This window comes from Pristis pectinata, chromosome 23 (assembly GCF_009764475.1).
Source record: "Pristis pectinata isolate sPriPec2 chromosome 23, sPriPec2.1.pri, whole genome shotgun sequence".
Classification (NCBI taxonomy): domain Eukaryota; kingdom Metazoa; phylum Chordata; class Chondrichthyes; order Rhinopristiformes; family Pristidae; genus Pristis; species Pristis pectinata.
This window is the reverse complement of record NC_067427.1, coordinates 24,410,021-24,426,823: the sequence shown is the minus strand read 5'-3', so window position 1 is coordinate 24,426,823 and position 16,803 is coordinate 24,410,021. Positions and strand designations below refer to the sequence as shown.

General features: G+C 42.1%; 1 protein-coding gene across 1 annotated transcript in view; it reads left to right on the top strand.

The window, feature by feature from the left end:
* Positions 1 to 12,665, top strand: part of brinp1 (bone morphogenetic protein/retinoic acid inducible neural-specific 1) — a 286,924-nt gene extending 274,259 nt beyond the window's left edge. Inside the window, exon 9 of the mRNA XM_052037091.1 lies at positions 939 to 12,665. Coding sequence (XP_051893051.1) covers positions 939 to 2,079 — 1,141 coding nt within the window. The 3' untranslated portion in view covers positions 2,080 to 12,665. The remainder of the gene's footprint in view (positions 1 to 938) is intronic.
* Positions 12,666 to 16,803: the final 4,138 nt, after the last annotated feature.

Here is a 16,803-nt window from a genome sequence, read left to right as displayed (position 1 = left end):
CTCAGAAGGTGAACTGCTCTAAGTTGTGATTCTCAGAGAGCCTTTCAGCACAGAAACAAGTCCTTTTGACCATCAAGTCCAAGGCAACATCAAACATCCATTTATACTAATTCTATTTTATTCTCCCCCCATCCCCATTATCTCCCCCAAAAGTGTACCGCTGACCTACACACTCAGCAAGTTACAGTAGTCAGTTAACCTACCAACCCATTCATCCTTGGAATGTGGGAGTAAACCAGAGTACCTCGAGCAAACCCACGTGGTTATGGGAAGAACGTGCAAACTCTTGCAGGCAGCCCCAAAGTCACGATTGAAGCCAGGTCACTGGATCTGGGAGGCAGTGGCTCCACTAGCTGTGCCACTGTGCCACACATCAGTGGTGTTAAATTCCAAGAACCTGAAAATGATGGGAAGAATAAGGGGTCAGAGGTTCAGAGGGAATCTGAGAAAGATCTTCTTCACCCAGAGGGGGCATTGCAATCTTGAACGCACTTTCTGAGTGTGTGGTAAAGGCAGTTACTGTCACAACGGAAGTATCTGGCTGAGCACTTGAATCACAAAGACATTGAAAGTTATGGACCAGATACTGGGATTGGCATGGACATGATGGGCTGAAAGGCCTGTTTCTGTGCTGCGTGGCTCAAAGACTCTCATGGAGATATATTGGATTGGTTTATTATTCTCACATATGCTGAGATACAGTGAAAAGCTTTTATGTGTCATCCTGACAGATCATGCCACACATAATTACATCGAGGTAGTAAAAAGAAAAACAGAATGCAGAATATGGCCTTGCAGTTACAGAAAAAGCGCAGTGCAGTGGGCAGTGTTCTGATGATGTTGTACCTTTGATAAGGGGGTTCAGGCTTGACAAGTGCTGTTGCCTTTCAGTCAGTATCCAGGATCGATCCTGACACCCCTGTTTGCTATGTCTGCAGGTCGGTACATCAGTGGCTGAATCGAGTCCAATCGTTTTTATACTGCAGCGAGAACGGTTACTGGGGCACCTTCCTGGAGAGCCAGAAGACCTGCGTGTGCCACACCATCGCCAATGTGTGCCAGCGGGCCATCCCCTGCAACATTGGCAGCAACAGCAGCTGTGCCATGTGCAGCCTGGCCAACATCTCCCTCTGCGGTTCCTGCAACCGGGGCTTCAAGCTGTACCGGGGGCGCTGCGAGCCACAGAATGTGGACTCGGAGCGCAGCGAGCAGTTTGTCAGCTTTGAGACGGAGCTGGACTTCCACGACCTGGAGCTAAATTACCTCCTGGCCAAGAAGGACTCCAGACTGTCCATCCAGACCATGTTCATCAGCAACGAGATCCGCCTGGACACCTTCTTCGACCCCCGATGGCGGAAGCGAATGTCACTAACCCTTAAAAGCAACAAAAACCGTGTGGACTTCATCCACATGGTGGTGGGCTTGTCCATGAAGATCTGCCAGATGAGAAACAGCAGCCTGGACCCAGTTTTTTTTGTTTACATTAACCCCTTCAGCGGCAGTCACTCGGAGGGTTGGAACACGCCGATTGGCGAGTACGGTTACCCCAGCTGGGAGAAAACGAGACTGCACGACTCGCCGTGCTACAATTGGACCCTGCTTCTGGGCAACAGGTGGAAGACGGTCTTCGAGACCGTCCACGTCTACCTGCGCAGCCGGGCCAAGCTGCCAGCTGCCCTGCGCAACGAGACGGCCCAGGGTCCCGTGGACCTCTCGGACCCCAACAAGCGGCAGATCTACATCAAGATCTCGGACGTGCAGGTGTACGGATACAGCCTGCGCTTCAACACCGACCTGCTGCGCAGCGCGGTCCAGCAAGTCAACCAGTCGTACGCGCAGGGGAGCCAGTTCCACTCCTCGTCCTCGGTCATGCTGCTGCTGCTGGACATCCGAGAGCGCATCAACCGGCTGGCGCCGCCCGTGGCCCCAGGCAAGGCGCAGCTGGACCTGTTCTCCTGTATGCTCAAGCACCGCCTCAAGCTTAACAGCAGCGAGGTCATGCGGGTGAACCACGCCCTGGACATTTACAACTCCGAGATCCTGAAACAGGCCGACCTACTGACGACGAAGCTCTGTTGACATTTTCCGACAGGATTTGTACAGCGGCAAAAAAAAGAGAAACACAAACACATGCACCACAAAGTGATTTCTTGGGGAAAGGCAAGGAGTCGATGGGGAGAAGTGGGAAGGGGCGGTGGGTGATTCAGCAAATCAATTTGTCCAAGCATGTTTCTTCTCCCTTCAGACAAGGACACCTTTGTAGTTCCCACTTTAAGCAGGGGAAGGCCTTCCGGGATGTGTGAGGCAGTCAGGAATATTTGTTGTGAACTACTGCCATTCCAAAATATTGTTAGCATTCTTATAATTTCCACAGGTGCACATGCTAGCTGGTAACTAGCATGAATTTGTACAGAAAATATAATGCACACACACACAAAGTAGTTCCACTGGGGTAAGTGGAATATAAAACAATTTAAAAATAATTAATGATTAAGGAAATGTTGAGTATGAGCACGTGTGGAGCTTTATAGTGGGAAAGTTGGGGGTTATTGAGGTGGGGGAAGGCACAGTTAGGAATAATTTCATCCGGGGGTCTGTCAGCCACATTCATTAGCACTGTAGGACTGCATTCAGGGAAGCACCTTAAAACACCAACAAACATTTGCTCAAAAGTCACATTGATCTCACTTCAAGCAGTTTGTCAAGTTCCCCCTCAAAAGGTTGCCTATTGAATTAAATAATCATATTCAGAGTCATAGAAATTGTAGCCACAGAACAGTGCGGTGAATATTATCCCATCCATCCAGCGCTTGGAACTAAAATTAAACGGCACCTTCGGTGATATTGACTCAGCATTGGTTAACGATAGTTGGCACATCAGAAAAAAAAATCTTAATTGGAAAAGCTCAAGAGGGGCCAGAGGTCAGCTCGTAAATTGAGAAATAAAGATTCATAATTTGACAGTGTTTACCCCTCACTGTTTGATTAATGATGTACAGATGTTTAAGGGCCATCCACTGACTTAATAATTCAACACTAGCATCTTTTACTCCATCGTCAGTAGGAAGTGTTCAGAAGGAGCTGATGGATTTTTTTCTCAATAACATGAGAAAGTGCTGAAAATACAGAATAGACCAGATGACAACTAAAACAACAAAATACTCACCCATTATTTGCAAGATTCTTCATCCTGTCAGAAGATAATTTGTTTTTTTTTCAAATGCCGATTGGTCTGCACATTCCTATTATTTTCTTTTTTTTTAATGATGTTATTTTAATTTTCAGGAATCATTTCTTTTGGTTTGTTTAATTATTTTATTTATAACATTATATTTTCTTTTGAGTTCTCTGGCTTTATGTTAGTGGAGCTTACTGTAGCCTCTGACTGCTCAGTCTCTTCTGACATGCAATTCATGGCAGGGGTTCAGTTCTTGCATCTGCTTTGCTCCCCCCTTATACTTTGCAAAATGTCCTTGACCCTGAGATATGGTGACCAATGAATTTATCACTTGTGCATCCAACTTCTAAAGCCTCAGGCAGTTTAGGACAGTAGATCTGAGGGTAGATCCATGAAGGGAAAATCCCATTGTTTAATGTGGAGCTGCAAACTCGTTTCCTTGTTCATCTCATCCTGTAGATCAACACTGATGTGTATAGATTTCAAAAAAGGCCCAAAAGTTTAGTGAAGGATAATCGTTTTTAAAGGGACTTCTAATTGTTTTATTATGCCAGATTCCACGTTCTCTTTTGTATCCATGCGCTTTACATCATAACTAATGGTGTATTCCCGCTGTACTCAGCCCAGTTTCCATGTGATGGTCAACCTCATGTCGACCATGTGAGACTTTCACTTCAAAAACCAGGAGTGATTCAACGACTGTACTTTCTGGACCAAATTTCAATTTTCATTAACTGTCTCTCATTTTAATAATCCTGTCCATCCTTGAAACCTCTTTAATGCAAAGCTTCTTTTGTGAACTGTTGTAATCTATTCGGTAATGATGTGATATTCTTTAAAGAAATGCAAGAAAAGTAAAAACTGAGTGCGTGTGTATCTAATACACCCCCATTCTCTTTAGTTAATGGTGTCCTTGTTGAGTGACATTACTCCCCCTTTTTTTCCCTCCCCTACACATAACAGTAATTTCTCTGAGTTTCTCACGTAAGGACAATATTCTCCCTGGCATGTTCAAACAGTGGTTGGGATGTTAGGAAAGAGGATGTGGCTCCCATTCCTAACTCCATCTATTGTTAGGAATGTAGGATGTTTGTGAAGCTAGGGACTGTCTTGAAGCTTTGTTTTCTTACAGTATCTCAGGATAAAAATTCCTGCCCTTGCTCAGTTGAGTGGCTGTGGTATCCTTCCCACCATGACAGTAGTGCCTCTGACAACATAAATAATTTTAATCTCCCACTCCATTGTTGGGTCTGCCCTCTCATGTAGCTTTGGTGGTACATTGACCTTTTGGTTTATATTTTTTTGCAGTGTTAGGCAGGAGACGGGAAACAAACTTGCATAAACTTGGTAACTATGGGGTTGCTCATGGATTTAATGAGTTGAATGTCCTCCTATATCACGAGAAAAATAGGAGTGGGAGGCAATGAGCATCATATTCATGAATATTATTGCTGCAGTAACATTCAGACAGATCTCTTGATCTGCTTCTAAAGCAGTAAATACCTTGGCACCTTATTCTGGAGGTGGAAGAAGCAGAATTCTTGGATGGTCCATGGGTTTTTTCCATTCATTCAACTATTTCTTGTGTTCACTGAGGGAATATTTTAGCAGGGACATCCCATTGAACTTCAGATTCTGAAAATGAAGGCCATTCAGAGTCAAGGTCATTTCTGTAAAATGTTGAGACAAAGGTGAAAGTCAGCCAATGTAGGTTGATATGGCACAGCTGTAAGACTGGTCAAAGGTATGCTTGTGACAGGACCACAATGGTAAGAAATTTAGGTTACCTATTCTCCTGCTTTGAGGACTGTTTTACAGAGACCAGATTAAGAAGAACCTATTGGAAAATTGATCATCTTCCCTGGATATTTTCTGCAAACTTTGTAAGTGTAATACAGGATCTGCTCCAAGTGCTCATCTCATTCAAGAACTTCATCTCCAGCATCAGAAAAACAAAAAAAATGCAGAAACTGGAATTCTGAAATAAAAACAGAGGATACTGGAAATACTCACAGGTCAGGCAGCATCTTTGGAGGGAGAAATGGAATTAACTTTGCAGGTTCCTTTCATCAGAACTGAGTAAAGTTAGAAGTCAAACATGTTTGAAGTTGTAGGCAGTAGGTGGAGAGAATAAAGGGACCGTCTGTGATAAAGATGCAGAAAGGAAAGGGAAGAGAAGGGAGAATAAATCTAGCAGTGGCATCATGTTGAAGGTAGTGGAAAATGCAGATAAATCTGTTGAATCCGGCTGGTGTGGAAAGAGAGAGGCGAGAACAGAAATGTTAGAAATTGAACAGATGCGATTGGGTACCCTGTTTCTCTATCACAGTCATTTCATTTATTCACGCCACTCCCCTCCCTATTCTTAACACATTTTTGATTTCTCAGTTCTGGTGAAAGGTCAGCGACCTGAAATGTTGACTCGCTTTCTCTCTCCACAGATGCTGCCTGACCTGCTGAGTATCCTCGGCATTCTGCTTTTATCTAATCTCTAGCAAATCCTTTCCTTCCTGTTCATTGTACCACCAGCATCTTGAACGTTCCATGCCCAATGCATAACAGTCAAACACCTACGATGTCTTCCCATTTTCATGTTTTCCAGCTCCAATTTTATGACGGAGACTAGTTTGATCAACAGCATTGATACTTTTTTTCCCTTGACTGTTAACATCAGGGGTTGAAGTCATTTTAGAAGAACCAGCATAGCTTGATGCACACTTATACACAGACACAATGGTCAAATGGGTTTAACGATTGGAACTTGGAAGCTTTAACCAGTTAGGCTTTTCCTTCCTTCAGCACTGACCTCTCTTTGCTTCATTGTACTGTTAAACACTCCATCAACAGTCTATAAAATGGCAAGTATTCACAGCTGTGGTTAAGATCGATGAGATTAGAGCCTTGGATATCTATAAAGATCTATAAAATATTGTGTGATACCTATTAATTTACACTTTTACACTCTCAAGAGAGAATGGTTAAAAACTGTGGCAGTTAACAATACAGCTGCTGGTGAGCAATTCGTCATTGCCCATTTATTTCATTCCAGGCTATAAAATGTTGCTAATGCACCCAATGGTGCTCAACCTTTGGGAATCAGCATGAATAATCCCCAAGGCTGAATCAAGTTATTAGCTATGAATGTTTGCCTGCCGGTGGTATGTTATCTTCCAGTCTGGAAACACAAAGGTATCACCCCATTTGTCATACCACAGTGATACCGGAGGTCATTTTTCGATATAGTTACTGTATTCATTGAGAGAACAAGTTACCTATTTAAACACAATGGAAATGTCCACTGATGATTGACAACTATTTTGATTTACATGTGGTACTTCTTCTCAGGCAGGCCCTTGGGATTATGGATGACTTACTTCCACTCCAGTTTTGAGGTTCCAAAGTGGCTCATGAGGCCACTTGGGACACAGATTTTTCCGCAGATGGGGAGATGGTGGCTGACAGGACAGTTGGGTAGAAGTGGCCTGTTCCTTGCACCCTTATGCAAGGCTTCTGCATGCTCTTGATACATAGACTAGATATTCTCAATAACATCTCCTCCATTTTGGGCCAGAGATTCCCAGGATTCAGTGGGGATATTCCATTTCTTCAAGGATGCTTTGAGCACATCCTTGAATCTTTTCCTCTGTCCACCTGGTAATCTCCTCCCATGATGACTTCAGAATAGAGTATCTGTTTTTGGAATCTAGTGACAGATATTTGAAGACGTGGCCTTCCCAACATTGCCAACTGTAGCATTAATGGAGAAGTCAACAGATATTTGTTTAGGGACAATGAGGTGAGGGTCCGTGAACGGTTATCCCGGGCATGTTACTCGTGGTCAATACACAAGAAGATATCTTACCCAGGCAGTGTGAAAGTAATCAAAGATTAATTAGATTAGCTTCAATGGAAAGGAGACTAATATTTCACTCCGACAAACATTTTGACTGAGCAGTGGAAAATCCATACACTTGCTTACAACACTGACGTTGTGCTCCTTTGACATGGAAAGTCAGTTGTAGTATGAAGTGGTTGTTGATTCCACATGATCTTCATTGACCATTCTACGACTATGAGTGAGGACCATGTAATGTGGATTCTATATGTGAGCATGGTCTAAGGAGGCTTGGACATCCAGTGAGCTATCTCAGAAGCCACACTGCTTCCCTCACTAGTGGAGTTGCATGTCAAATTGGCATTCACCTAATGTTATGCAACGTGAGATATTTTGACATTGAGGGAACTGAGAGATAAAGGATTAGTGCAGGAGAGTCTTGCATAATCTTACTGAATGGCCAAACAGGCAAGTGTAGCTAAATGGCTCACTCAGTCCTTGACATTCCAGTGTTTGTTACTTCCTTGAAACTCTGTCACCTTCATTCGAGATTTTAATTGCAAAGTAGTTGCACATTGCTGATCAGCAGTGATGAAACGTTTTCTGCATTGGAATCTTATTTACTCTTGAGACCCCATATCTTCAGGACATGCTCATTTCTTCTGTGGATGAAAAGTTCTCAAAGTATAACAGGCTTTTAAAGGACAGTAAGCCAAGGTGAATAATGAAACAGCAAGCTTCTCACTGGTTGCAATGAGCAGTATTGATTTAGTTGACAGCACATTTTGTCTCTGCTTTCCAAAAACTGAGTGTTTCAAATACTTCCCAGGATCTAAACTGATGCTCTAAGGTTGTATTGAGAGAGTGCTGCCCTGCCAGAGGAATCTTCCTTTGTAAACCAAAGCTCAGGTGCCTTTTCAGGTGGATGAAAAAGCACCTGTACAATGAGTTGGGAGAAGTACAGAGGTGACCGAGCCAAAATCTATCTTTCATTAAAATTACTGTATAATAAACACTTTATTTGGTTGTTCTTATATTGGGATTGCTAGTGAGTGGGCTGGGGAAAGTTTACTGATTGCTGCTTTATCCATATTACAAATTGAGCTGTATTATATTTTGGGACATTTCACACCTATGAAAGGTGGTCAGTAAATCCAAATCTCTCTCTGTCCCTTTTTTTGTGCTCTTTTGAAATGTTTTACAGAAGACAGAGATTTGTGGCGCAGACTTTGGAGTAGATAACATTGCTGTAAATTTCTGTTTCAGTTGATAATAATTCATGTTTATGCGATTGCTTTCAGTTATATTAAAAGCAGGCACTTTCTCTGTTCAATTATTGATGGCATGTCTCATACCATTATGTATGTGAGAAATTGAAGCACTCCACTGGAAGCTAATTATCACTTAAGAACCATACGTAGTAAAATGAGTAACTAGAAGCCGCAGTTAATTGCTGCCTTATTTAAAATGTTGTGCACGCTTATAAAGAAAACCATCGATTGTCGAGATTCAAAAGTGTCAAGGGAGATATGTAAATTCTATGCACAATGCAAGCTGAGAAATTGGGCAGTGGGGGGAAGCTGTGTGGGTACTTATTTTAAAAGGCCAATTTAAAAAGAAGTTTTAGCTGAAGGGATCATCAATTCACATATATGTCAGTGTCTCTCATACTCTCTGATGTTGTGTTGTCTCTTCAATTTGTAACCAGTGACTGGCAATTTTCCAAATAAACCTCACTTATATGGCCTGGCTAAGTTTTAGGATCAAAGTTGCAATTAAACATCCAGACCAAGAAACGTGGCACCCTTGACTCTGGATGCATGTCTGATTCTTATTAGAGGTGCATAGTCTGGCAAAAATACATAATATCGTAGCTAAGTGTAAATGATCTGTTAGTTTTGATTGTGGTATGATTCCCCTACAATAACTGACTCGAGGCAATTAGAAGCAGATATTATATGTGGGCTTTTGTAGCTGGTTCGGGGACATTAATATTCATGTTATGAATTTTTGGAGATGTGGTCGATTGCACTTTGGTTGTGATGTCCCCACAAAACATCTCCCCACTGGTGTTCATCTGACCACTGGTGTGGAATGGGAAATAGTCCCACTGAGTGAGACAATCCATTATTCAGCTTCTCCTTCCACAATAACAAGGAATGCAGGTTAATTGGGAGAAAGGAAAGAGATTATCCATCTGATAGCAAAAAAAAACAAAAAGTGCTGGAAATACTCAGCAGATCAGGCCACATCTGTGGGAAGAGAAACAGGGTCGATGTTTGTGGTCAAAGACCCTTCGCTGCTTTTCGCTGACTTTGATTATCCATCTGCAACCTTCTCACATGCACTAACCTGTCTCGTTCCTTGACATTGACAAGCATCCAGCATGCAGTTTGTCAAGAAGTGGCTCCAACCAAGAAGGTGAAGATCGTTGAACCATTTATGAGTTCTGTTTTCATTTTGCAGTTTCAATTCGATTGCAGGGAAATTAATTGGTCCTTGATGGTGCTTATATCCCTTAGAAGGCTCATCTCATGCTGCAATGTCAACTTCATTTTCTTTAGCTTTGATCTAACTTCCTGCACTAAGTCCATGACTAAGCTTGAAAAGTGGCAGGATGTGAGGCTGTGAAGGTGCTATATAAATGAAAACCTTCTCTTCTTCCCTTATTCTTAAGTACATCAACATAATTTGCCTCAACAACTCTGCATTTGTTCCAGAATTCACCATTCTCTTGATAGAGTTATTTCCCCTAAATTCTTTACTTAATTCATTGATGATTACCTTAGAACTATGGGCCCTCTGTAAGCCCTACTATAAATCCCTTACTTTCACTCCAACAAAGGCACCATGTGAGTCCCATAATTGCTCCATTATGTGCACACACCTGAATGCATGTAAACATTCAATGAGTGAAAACCTTAAACACAGTGGTAGCTGGTTTTTAAGGGGAAACCCTTACCTAATGAAAGGATATTTTTGCTATTTTAGAAATACAAAGATGTATATGAAATGAGATTGTAAAGCAGATGTATTATGAAAATTTTCTTGTGTTTGTCAAGCATCCAAAAGAAGGAACTCACATTTACAATTCACCCAGACTCAAGTCTGGGCGCTACCTGAATAGGTACGTGTAAGCAATGGGTGGCACAGTGGTTCAGCTAGTAGAGCCATTGACTCACAGCTCCAGTGACCTGGGTTCAATCCTGACTTCCAGTGCTGTTTGTGTGCAGATTGTATGTTCTTCCTGTGATCAAATTGGGTTTCCTCGGGGTGTTCTGGATTCCTCCAGAGAAAGACCTACAGGTTGGTAGGTTAATTGGCCACCGTAAAATTCCCCCTCTTGTAGGTGGATGGTAGAATTGATGGGAATGTAGAGAGAGTGGATAACAGAAAAAAATGGTGGGGGAGAGAGATTGATCTGTGAGCTGGCATAGACCAGATGGACTGAATGGCCTCCTTCTATGTCATATGGAAGTATGGAAGACTATTATTGAGAGCATTGCAACTGTACACAAGTACTCCATTTATTGTGATTGGGCAAACTTGTAACCTTGAAATGCAAGCATAACTTATGCTATCCTCAAGGGTTACAAGAATGTAGCGTTGGCAGAGATGGACATTCCCAAATCAATAACATTCATGGATAGTCTGTTGTACTGGTTCGCTGTTAAGCAATACACCAGAGAGCACTGATGATCTGATCGCTTCACTCTGAAGATTATCCTCTCATGGTTGACTTGCCCCAAAGTGCTGTTGATGGAGAATGCAGTCCGTTCTAAATCGGTGCAGATTTGGAATAAGAGAGAGGCAGGCAGAACATAATATAAAATTAAACTGCTTATTACAATTCCTTGGGTCATGCTAAAAATATATTAAAATCTTGCTTTATTCGATCGTTGCAACTTAGTACTAACAGATACCTTTCCTGAACTCCCTTTCTTATTATCATTAACCCCCTTCACCTGTAACTGGACAACAACATGATTCAGAAGGAAACAAAGATGAGTCCTGAATAAGTCAGTGATTTGTTTTGGATGAAGAGCTTTTGAATGTCTTGACCTTGGTATATGAAATCGCTGGATATCATTTAACCTGTTTGAATACAAAAAAAAAAGCTGCCTGTGGATGTTGTCTGTCGGTCAACTTGCCTTTTTAATTCTTATGCTGTTGAGGTGTGATGTGTTTGTATCTTTTAATGTAGCAGACTTGAGACTTTCCACAGTGCTGTTAATATGTGAAAAAAAAATGAAAATGGCAACAATTAAGATGTGTATGCTTCAATAAACTGTTTTTTAATAGCTGGCAGTGTGTTACAGTGTACGTACTAAATATATAGAAATTGAGTTCTCATCATGTTGCCACAGTACTAGACCCAGTGAGCACTAAATAAAAGAGAAAGACTATTTATTATTCCTGTCGCTGATGCGTTGTGTTTATGCCAGGGCTGGGATATCTTTTAATTGTTGTTGTGGGATTGCTTTCCAAGACAACACATAATTTTACACTGTTGGTGTAGTCCACCAAACGGTGGTTTAGTTTACGTCATCGAGTGACAAAATCCTTCACTGAAGCTTTTGGATTGTTTTGATGACCTTAGGCTTTCTGTTCCAAATGATTTGATAACCATTGGATCTTTATGGGCCTTGTTGCCATAGCTTTATAAGAAGAATTAATCTTTGTAATTTGGTATTGGTGAAGCCATATGACCTCTTATAATTATACACATTCCATCTCTTGATTCTCTGAACATTATTTATGGAGTCTACGTTGACTGGTGCTGATTCCAACAATACTGAATTTGGATTTCCATCTTACCCCCTTTTCCCAGAGTACTTGACTGTCAACATCTTCCTTTGGCTGGCTCAAGTGTTCAACAAGGCAGGTCACAAATAATTATTTGGGACCTGTCAGGTATGTGTCACCCAGAGCTAGTTTATGGGGTCTCCTGCAAATGATCAAATTAATGGTAATGAGCTTTGATGGTTCACTCTTTGTTTGGGGGCAGGAGATGATCAGAGTTGTCCATGTTATCCCAACAAAATCCATCATGTGTAGCATCTCTACCATATGCAGGAGGCTGCCAGATCTGGCTCTGCATGAACTGGATGTGCAGGTTATACTTTTAGCCTGTGCTGATAATATCCTTTCTGAGGATCCTTTTGACTTGCAGAGGGAAGGGGAGTGCCAGGGTTAGAAGAAAACAAACAAAAAATGAGTCATTACCAAATGATGTACAGTAACTCATACCTGAATGGCTTTAACTGCTTATTTGGCAGTCTGAGGGAAGGCATCATCTTCACTTCAAACCCATGGGCTGTAAGTTGTTCAGAGAAAAAGATGTATAGTCAAGCAATTTTGTTTGTAGTACTCCCATCTGTAAAATTTTTGAAAGTAGATTTTGTTTCCCAAGCATAAATATGTGTATGGGTAGAAGGGAAGATTTCCACTTTGGTCCCTGGTTCCAGCCTGGTACCCAATGAGACCTGTCACAACTATTTGTGTTACATGTCTGCTTTAGAAATTGTATCAAGCTGCAAGGACCTGAGAATATATCACCGCAATTGCCTCTGTTGGAAAATATAGCAGGCCTGATGCACTGGTATTATTGCCGTCCTGTTCTTCTCTTTTGCAGTTCCAATAATAAATAAACAGGAAGCTGTACCATCAACAAAGAGCCTTTTCTGCTTGCTCATCCAGTGTGTCATTCTGTTTCAATTGTATGTACGCGATGGAACTCATAAAAATCATAAGCCAACAAAGAATTACGTGGAGAAACAAACCCAGGGAAACCCAAGGTTTAATATATTCTTATCACTATTGTGCATTACTGGTGGTTGCACAGAGATAATTAAAGATGTTTTTTTTTTCATATTCACATCATTTTTATTAGCAGTCAAAGTTTCACTCTACTAAATAATGACAGCCTTTCTTTTCTAAACCTTTATCTCACAGTGAAATATGGATATAATGTCACAATTATTTCTCCATACGGAATCAAATGGGCAGATGGTAATTGTACGTTGGACACAAACCATTCAGGAGGGTCAATTAAAATTAAATTAAAACTCGTGTCCCTTTGCAATAGCTCAATCTAATAAAGGAGACCTTCTTCAATACATTTTAAATACCCAATTATGCAGTAGAACTTTCAGTTCAAACATTTCACTTCTTCCATTTAATTGGTGAAGAAAATTATATGGAAATGAAACAGTGAGGTGAGTGTGTTGCATGTTGACCTATAATTATAGATATATATTAATACAATGCAGGATGGATTTGAGAGCTTTTTTCTATATATTGTTTGGTTGAACGTTACTAAAGAAACTCAGTTTCTAATGAGACTATGCTTGTGATCTCTTTAGCTTATCTTGCACATAGAAACTTACCCTTCATCCCCTTGACAGATATGAGTATCTTTGGATGAGTTGCCAGTTTATCCTGCTTTGGAGTGAAGAGTCTGTTCTGAAAATTTTTAACCTGGCAATGAATATCCAGTCTGTAAAATAAAAGTCTTATCTTTTTCCACTTAATTCTTGTGGATTATAATATCAAGGCATTAGATAACAAAGATCGTAATTATCATCCCATTATATTCATTTAAGCATCAAAATCTAGATTATGTTTTAATGCAGGACTGCTCCAAGTCACCCATATACAGTTTATGCACACTGCCAGCTATTCAACCACAGCAAGTGCATCACCCAGACACATCGCTAGACAGTTCATAATGTACTTCTGTGGCTACTGAGGAAGAAGCTGACATAGCAACAGCAGACCAGAGGGAAACAGACCCATGTCCATCTCTGTTGCAGCTTGCCACAGAGTGTGCTGGTGCTGCCATTACAGTCTATGATTAGCGGAGGCACAGACAACAATAACGATGACAGCAGTTTCAAACCTAACTTTCCTCCTCACATTCCAGTCCCCATTAATTCCACAAACCCTTCATATTTGCAAACTGCAGATGGGCTCAGCTTGCCCCATTTACCTGCAATATTCCACTCACTGTGACCCTCCCCTTCTTTCAGAGAAAGATTCCATCTCGCGAGACAACAGTAGCATGGCAACAAGACACTGAGGGTGAAGACACTCTGTCACTTGATCAGACACCTGCTGCCAGCATTTTAACTGCCCTGATGAGGGTGGTTTTGGGGCAGGATCTGCGTGCTTTAGGTTACAGATAAGTGTTGCCCACAACCAGACCAGGGGTGAAAGGATAGCCCAGATGCCAGATCCCTGTCGTTTCAGCCTCAGGAGTTACACTAACTTGGGCACAAAGAAACATACTTGTGCTACAGGTGGCTTAGATGAGGACCTTGTAAGAGCAGCCTGCAGACAACGACATGCACAATCAAATGTTTGTTGATACTGCTCCAAAAGCTTGCCTGAAATTCATTCCCTACCTTGCATGTGTCTTTGTGTAGAGATTGGAGGCTGTCCTTCTCAGCATGCAAGTGGTGGCTAACTCTTTTCCAACACTTTCAGACTCAACCATCATGCAGAGTCTGATGTCCAAGGTCCCAGTTTCCATTATAGCTCAAACAGAAGTCACTCATCTCAACTGCTTTGTCTTTGCTGTTGCCAAGCATCATGAGTGCTATTGGAGCTACATTCAGTGTAGGTGATGGAATTTACAGAATCAGGAATTAAGTCTATTCCCACTGAATTTGCCCATACTTATTTATTGGCCCATTACTTAGCTGGCACACGTATGTTTCTGGTCAGCGACAACTCTCGGCTCATTGTGTGGGGGACTCAGTAACAGTGATGCCCTTAAATATTAGTCTTATTGAGTTGGTCACTCTCACACACTTATACAGTACAATTATTACTTGCCAATCCTAGATATAGTCCTGGTCTTGGTACATGGCACAGACTGCCTCATCAGATGCTCTATGCCAACTGAGCTCAATGGCTCTACGAGACAATTTGCTGAAACTATGTGAGCCTTCCGATGTCATCCCTTTCCTTGCTTCTCCTGCTCACTTTCATCCGACTATTGCTGTTACACAACTAAAGGCGTATGATGGCCAATTTTTGAAGAGTGTAAGAAGCCACTGTGGTGCAGATTTTCTCTGCACTGCACTAGAGTGAACCTCCAGAACTACATAGGCATTGAAGGCATTGAATTGGTTGCTTCAACATCCAGATGGTGTGGTCTCCACAATATTCCCAAAGGTTCAATCTAAGAACACACTGCTTTTGTTCAAAGAGCTCTGGCAGCAAAGTCGGGGTAGATGAAAAGGCATGACCCCTGGATCCCACAACTGAATGTTGGTCTACAGTGGTGGCAGGAATATTGTGGACGGCACCAGAGGAATGCTGCCCAGATGTCTGATGTTCACCCCGACAATCTGTTAGTCACACACAACCTGCATAATCAAGGAGTGAACCCCATTGTAGTTCCAGTAGAGTGTTGTTTGTTGGAATGTCTAAGGTCATTTATGCACAAGCCATCTTTGCCTGCCTGGAAACATTTACAAACTCATGCACATATGCTGCCCATTGTATCTATCCCAGAAGGAGATGAATTCACATCCCCTTGAATAGAGAACACTGTAACCTTCCTGATACATTGGTAGGTGGTTTATTGCAGTACATGGCACAGGCGTACGAACAAATGGCCACTCTAGCCTTCAGAACCGCAGGTAGTGTGGTCCAGGCATGGTTGGCTGGGATTGCAGTACATGGTAGATCTCAGGCATCACCCCCTTTGGACATCCTGAGTCTCCAAACACTGGAAGAGGCATGTTGTGGCATATTCTTTGACCCTGCTAGTCAGAGCATTTCTCCTCCTCTTCCTGACTCGCTGGTCAAGCCTCGTTCTCCTCCTCTTCCTCCTCATCACACTGGAACTCAGCAGAGCGATCACCAAGGCTGCCAACAGAAGAGATAGTGGATATTCCAGAAGAGCCCCAATGGCAGAATTTACCTTTGCATTCAAATGAGTCAGTGGAACTAGTCATAGAGTCATACAGCACAGAACCAGACCCTTTGGCCCACCGAGTCCACACCAACCCTCAAGCATCCATTCACATTAATTCTACTACACACTTATGAGGGACAATTTACAATGGCCAATTAGCCTTCCAACCCACACAACTCTGGGACGTGGGAGGCAGCCGGAACACTTGAGAGACCCACACTGTCACAGGGAGAACATGCAACCTTACGCAGACAACACCAGAGGTCAGGATCGAACCCGGGTCTCTGGCACTGTGAGGCAGTAGCTGCACCAGCTGCATCACTGTGCTGCCACTATGTTCTACCTTAGTTCCAACTCAACCATTAACAACCCTGCAGTTCACGGGGGGCTACCTTAATGGAAACAGGTGGAGGGTTCTTCCAACAACTAATTTCCTGGCCTCTGTGAGGAATTGACACAAGGAGTTAGTTGCATTGGATCCGACATAAATTCAGATCTCCCAGTTACCTGTTCCTGAAGTCTGACCATTTACTTCAAAGGCAACATCCCAGAACAAAAATAATACGTAAGGCAAAGTCCTACAAAAAACACATATTAATTTCAGAGGCCAAACATTTCCTCTCCCTTGAAGTCAGTGCGATGGACACATTTCCTCACTGTCCACACATAAAAAAAACTCCCCTCGCCAGTGTCAGCGTTACATGAAGAGCTTCCAACTTCATTCAGATCTGGCTTTCTTTCAAAGAAGTGAAATCTAGATCGGACAACAATAGTGGTTCAAAAAGATTTGCTGCCAGCACATCTGTAGTAATTCTTTAAAGACTAAATTTTCAGTTAATGCCAGTGACAAACCTTCCCAGA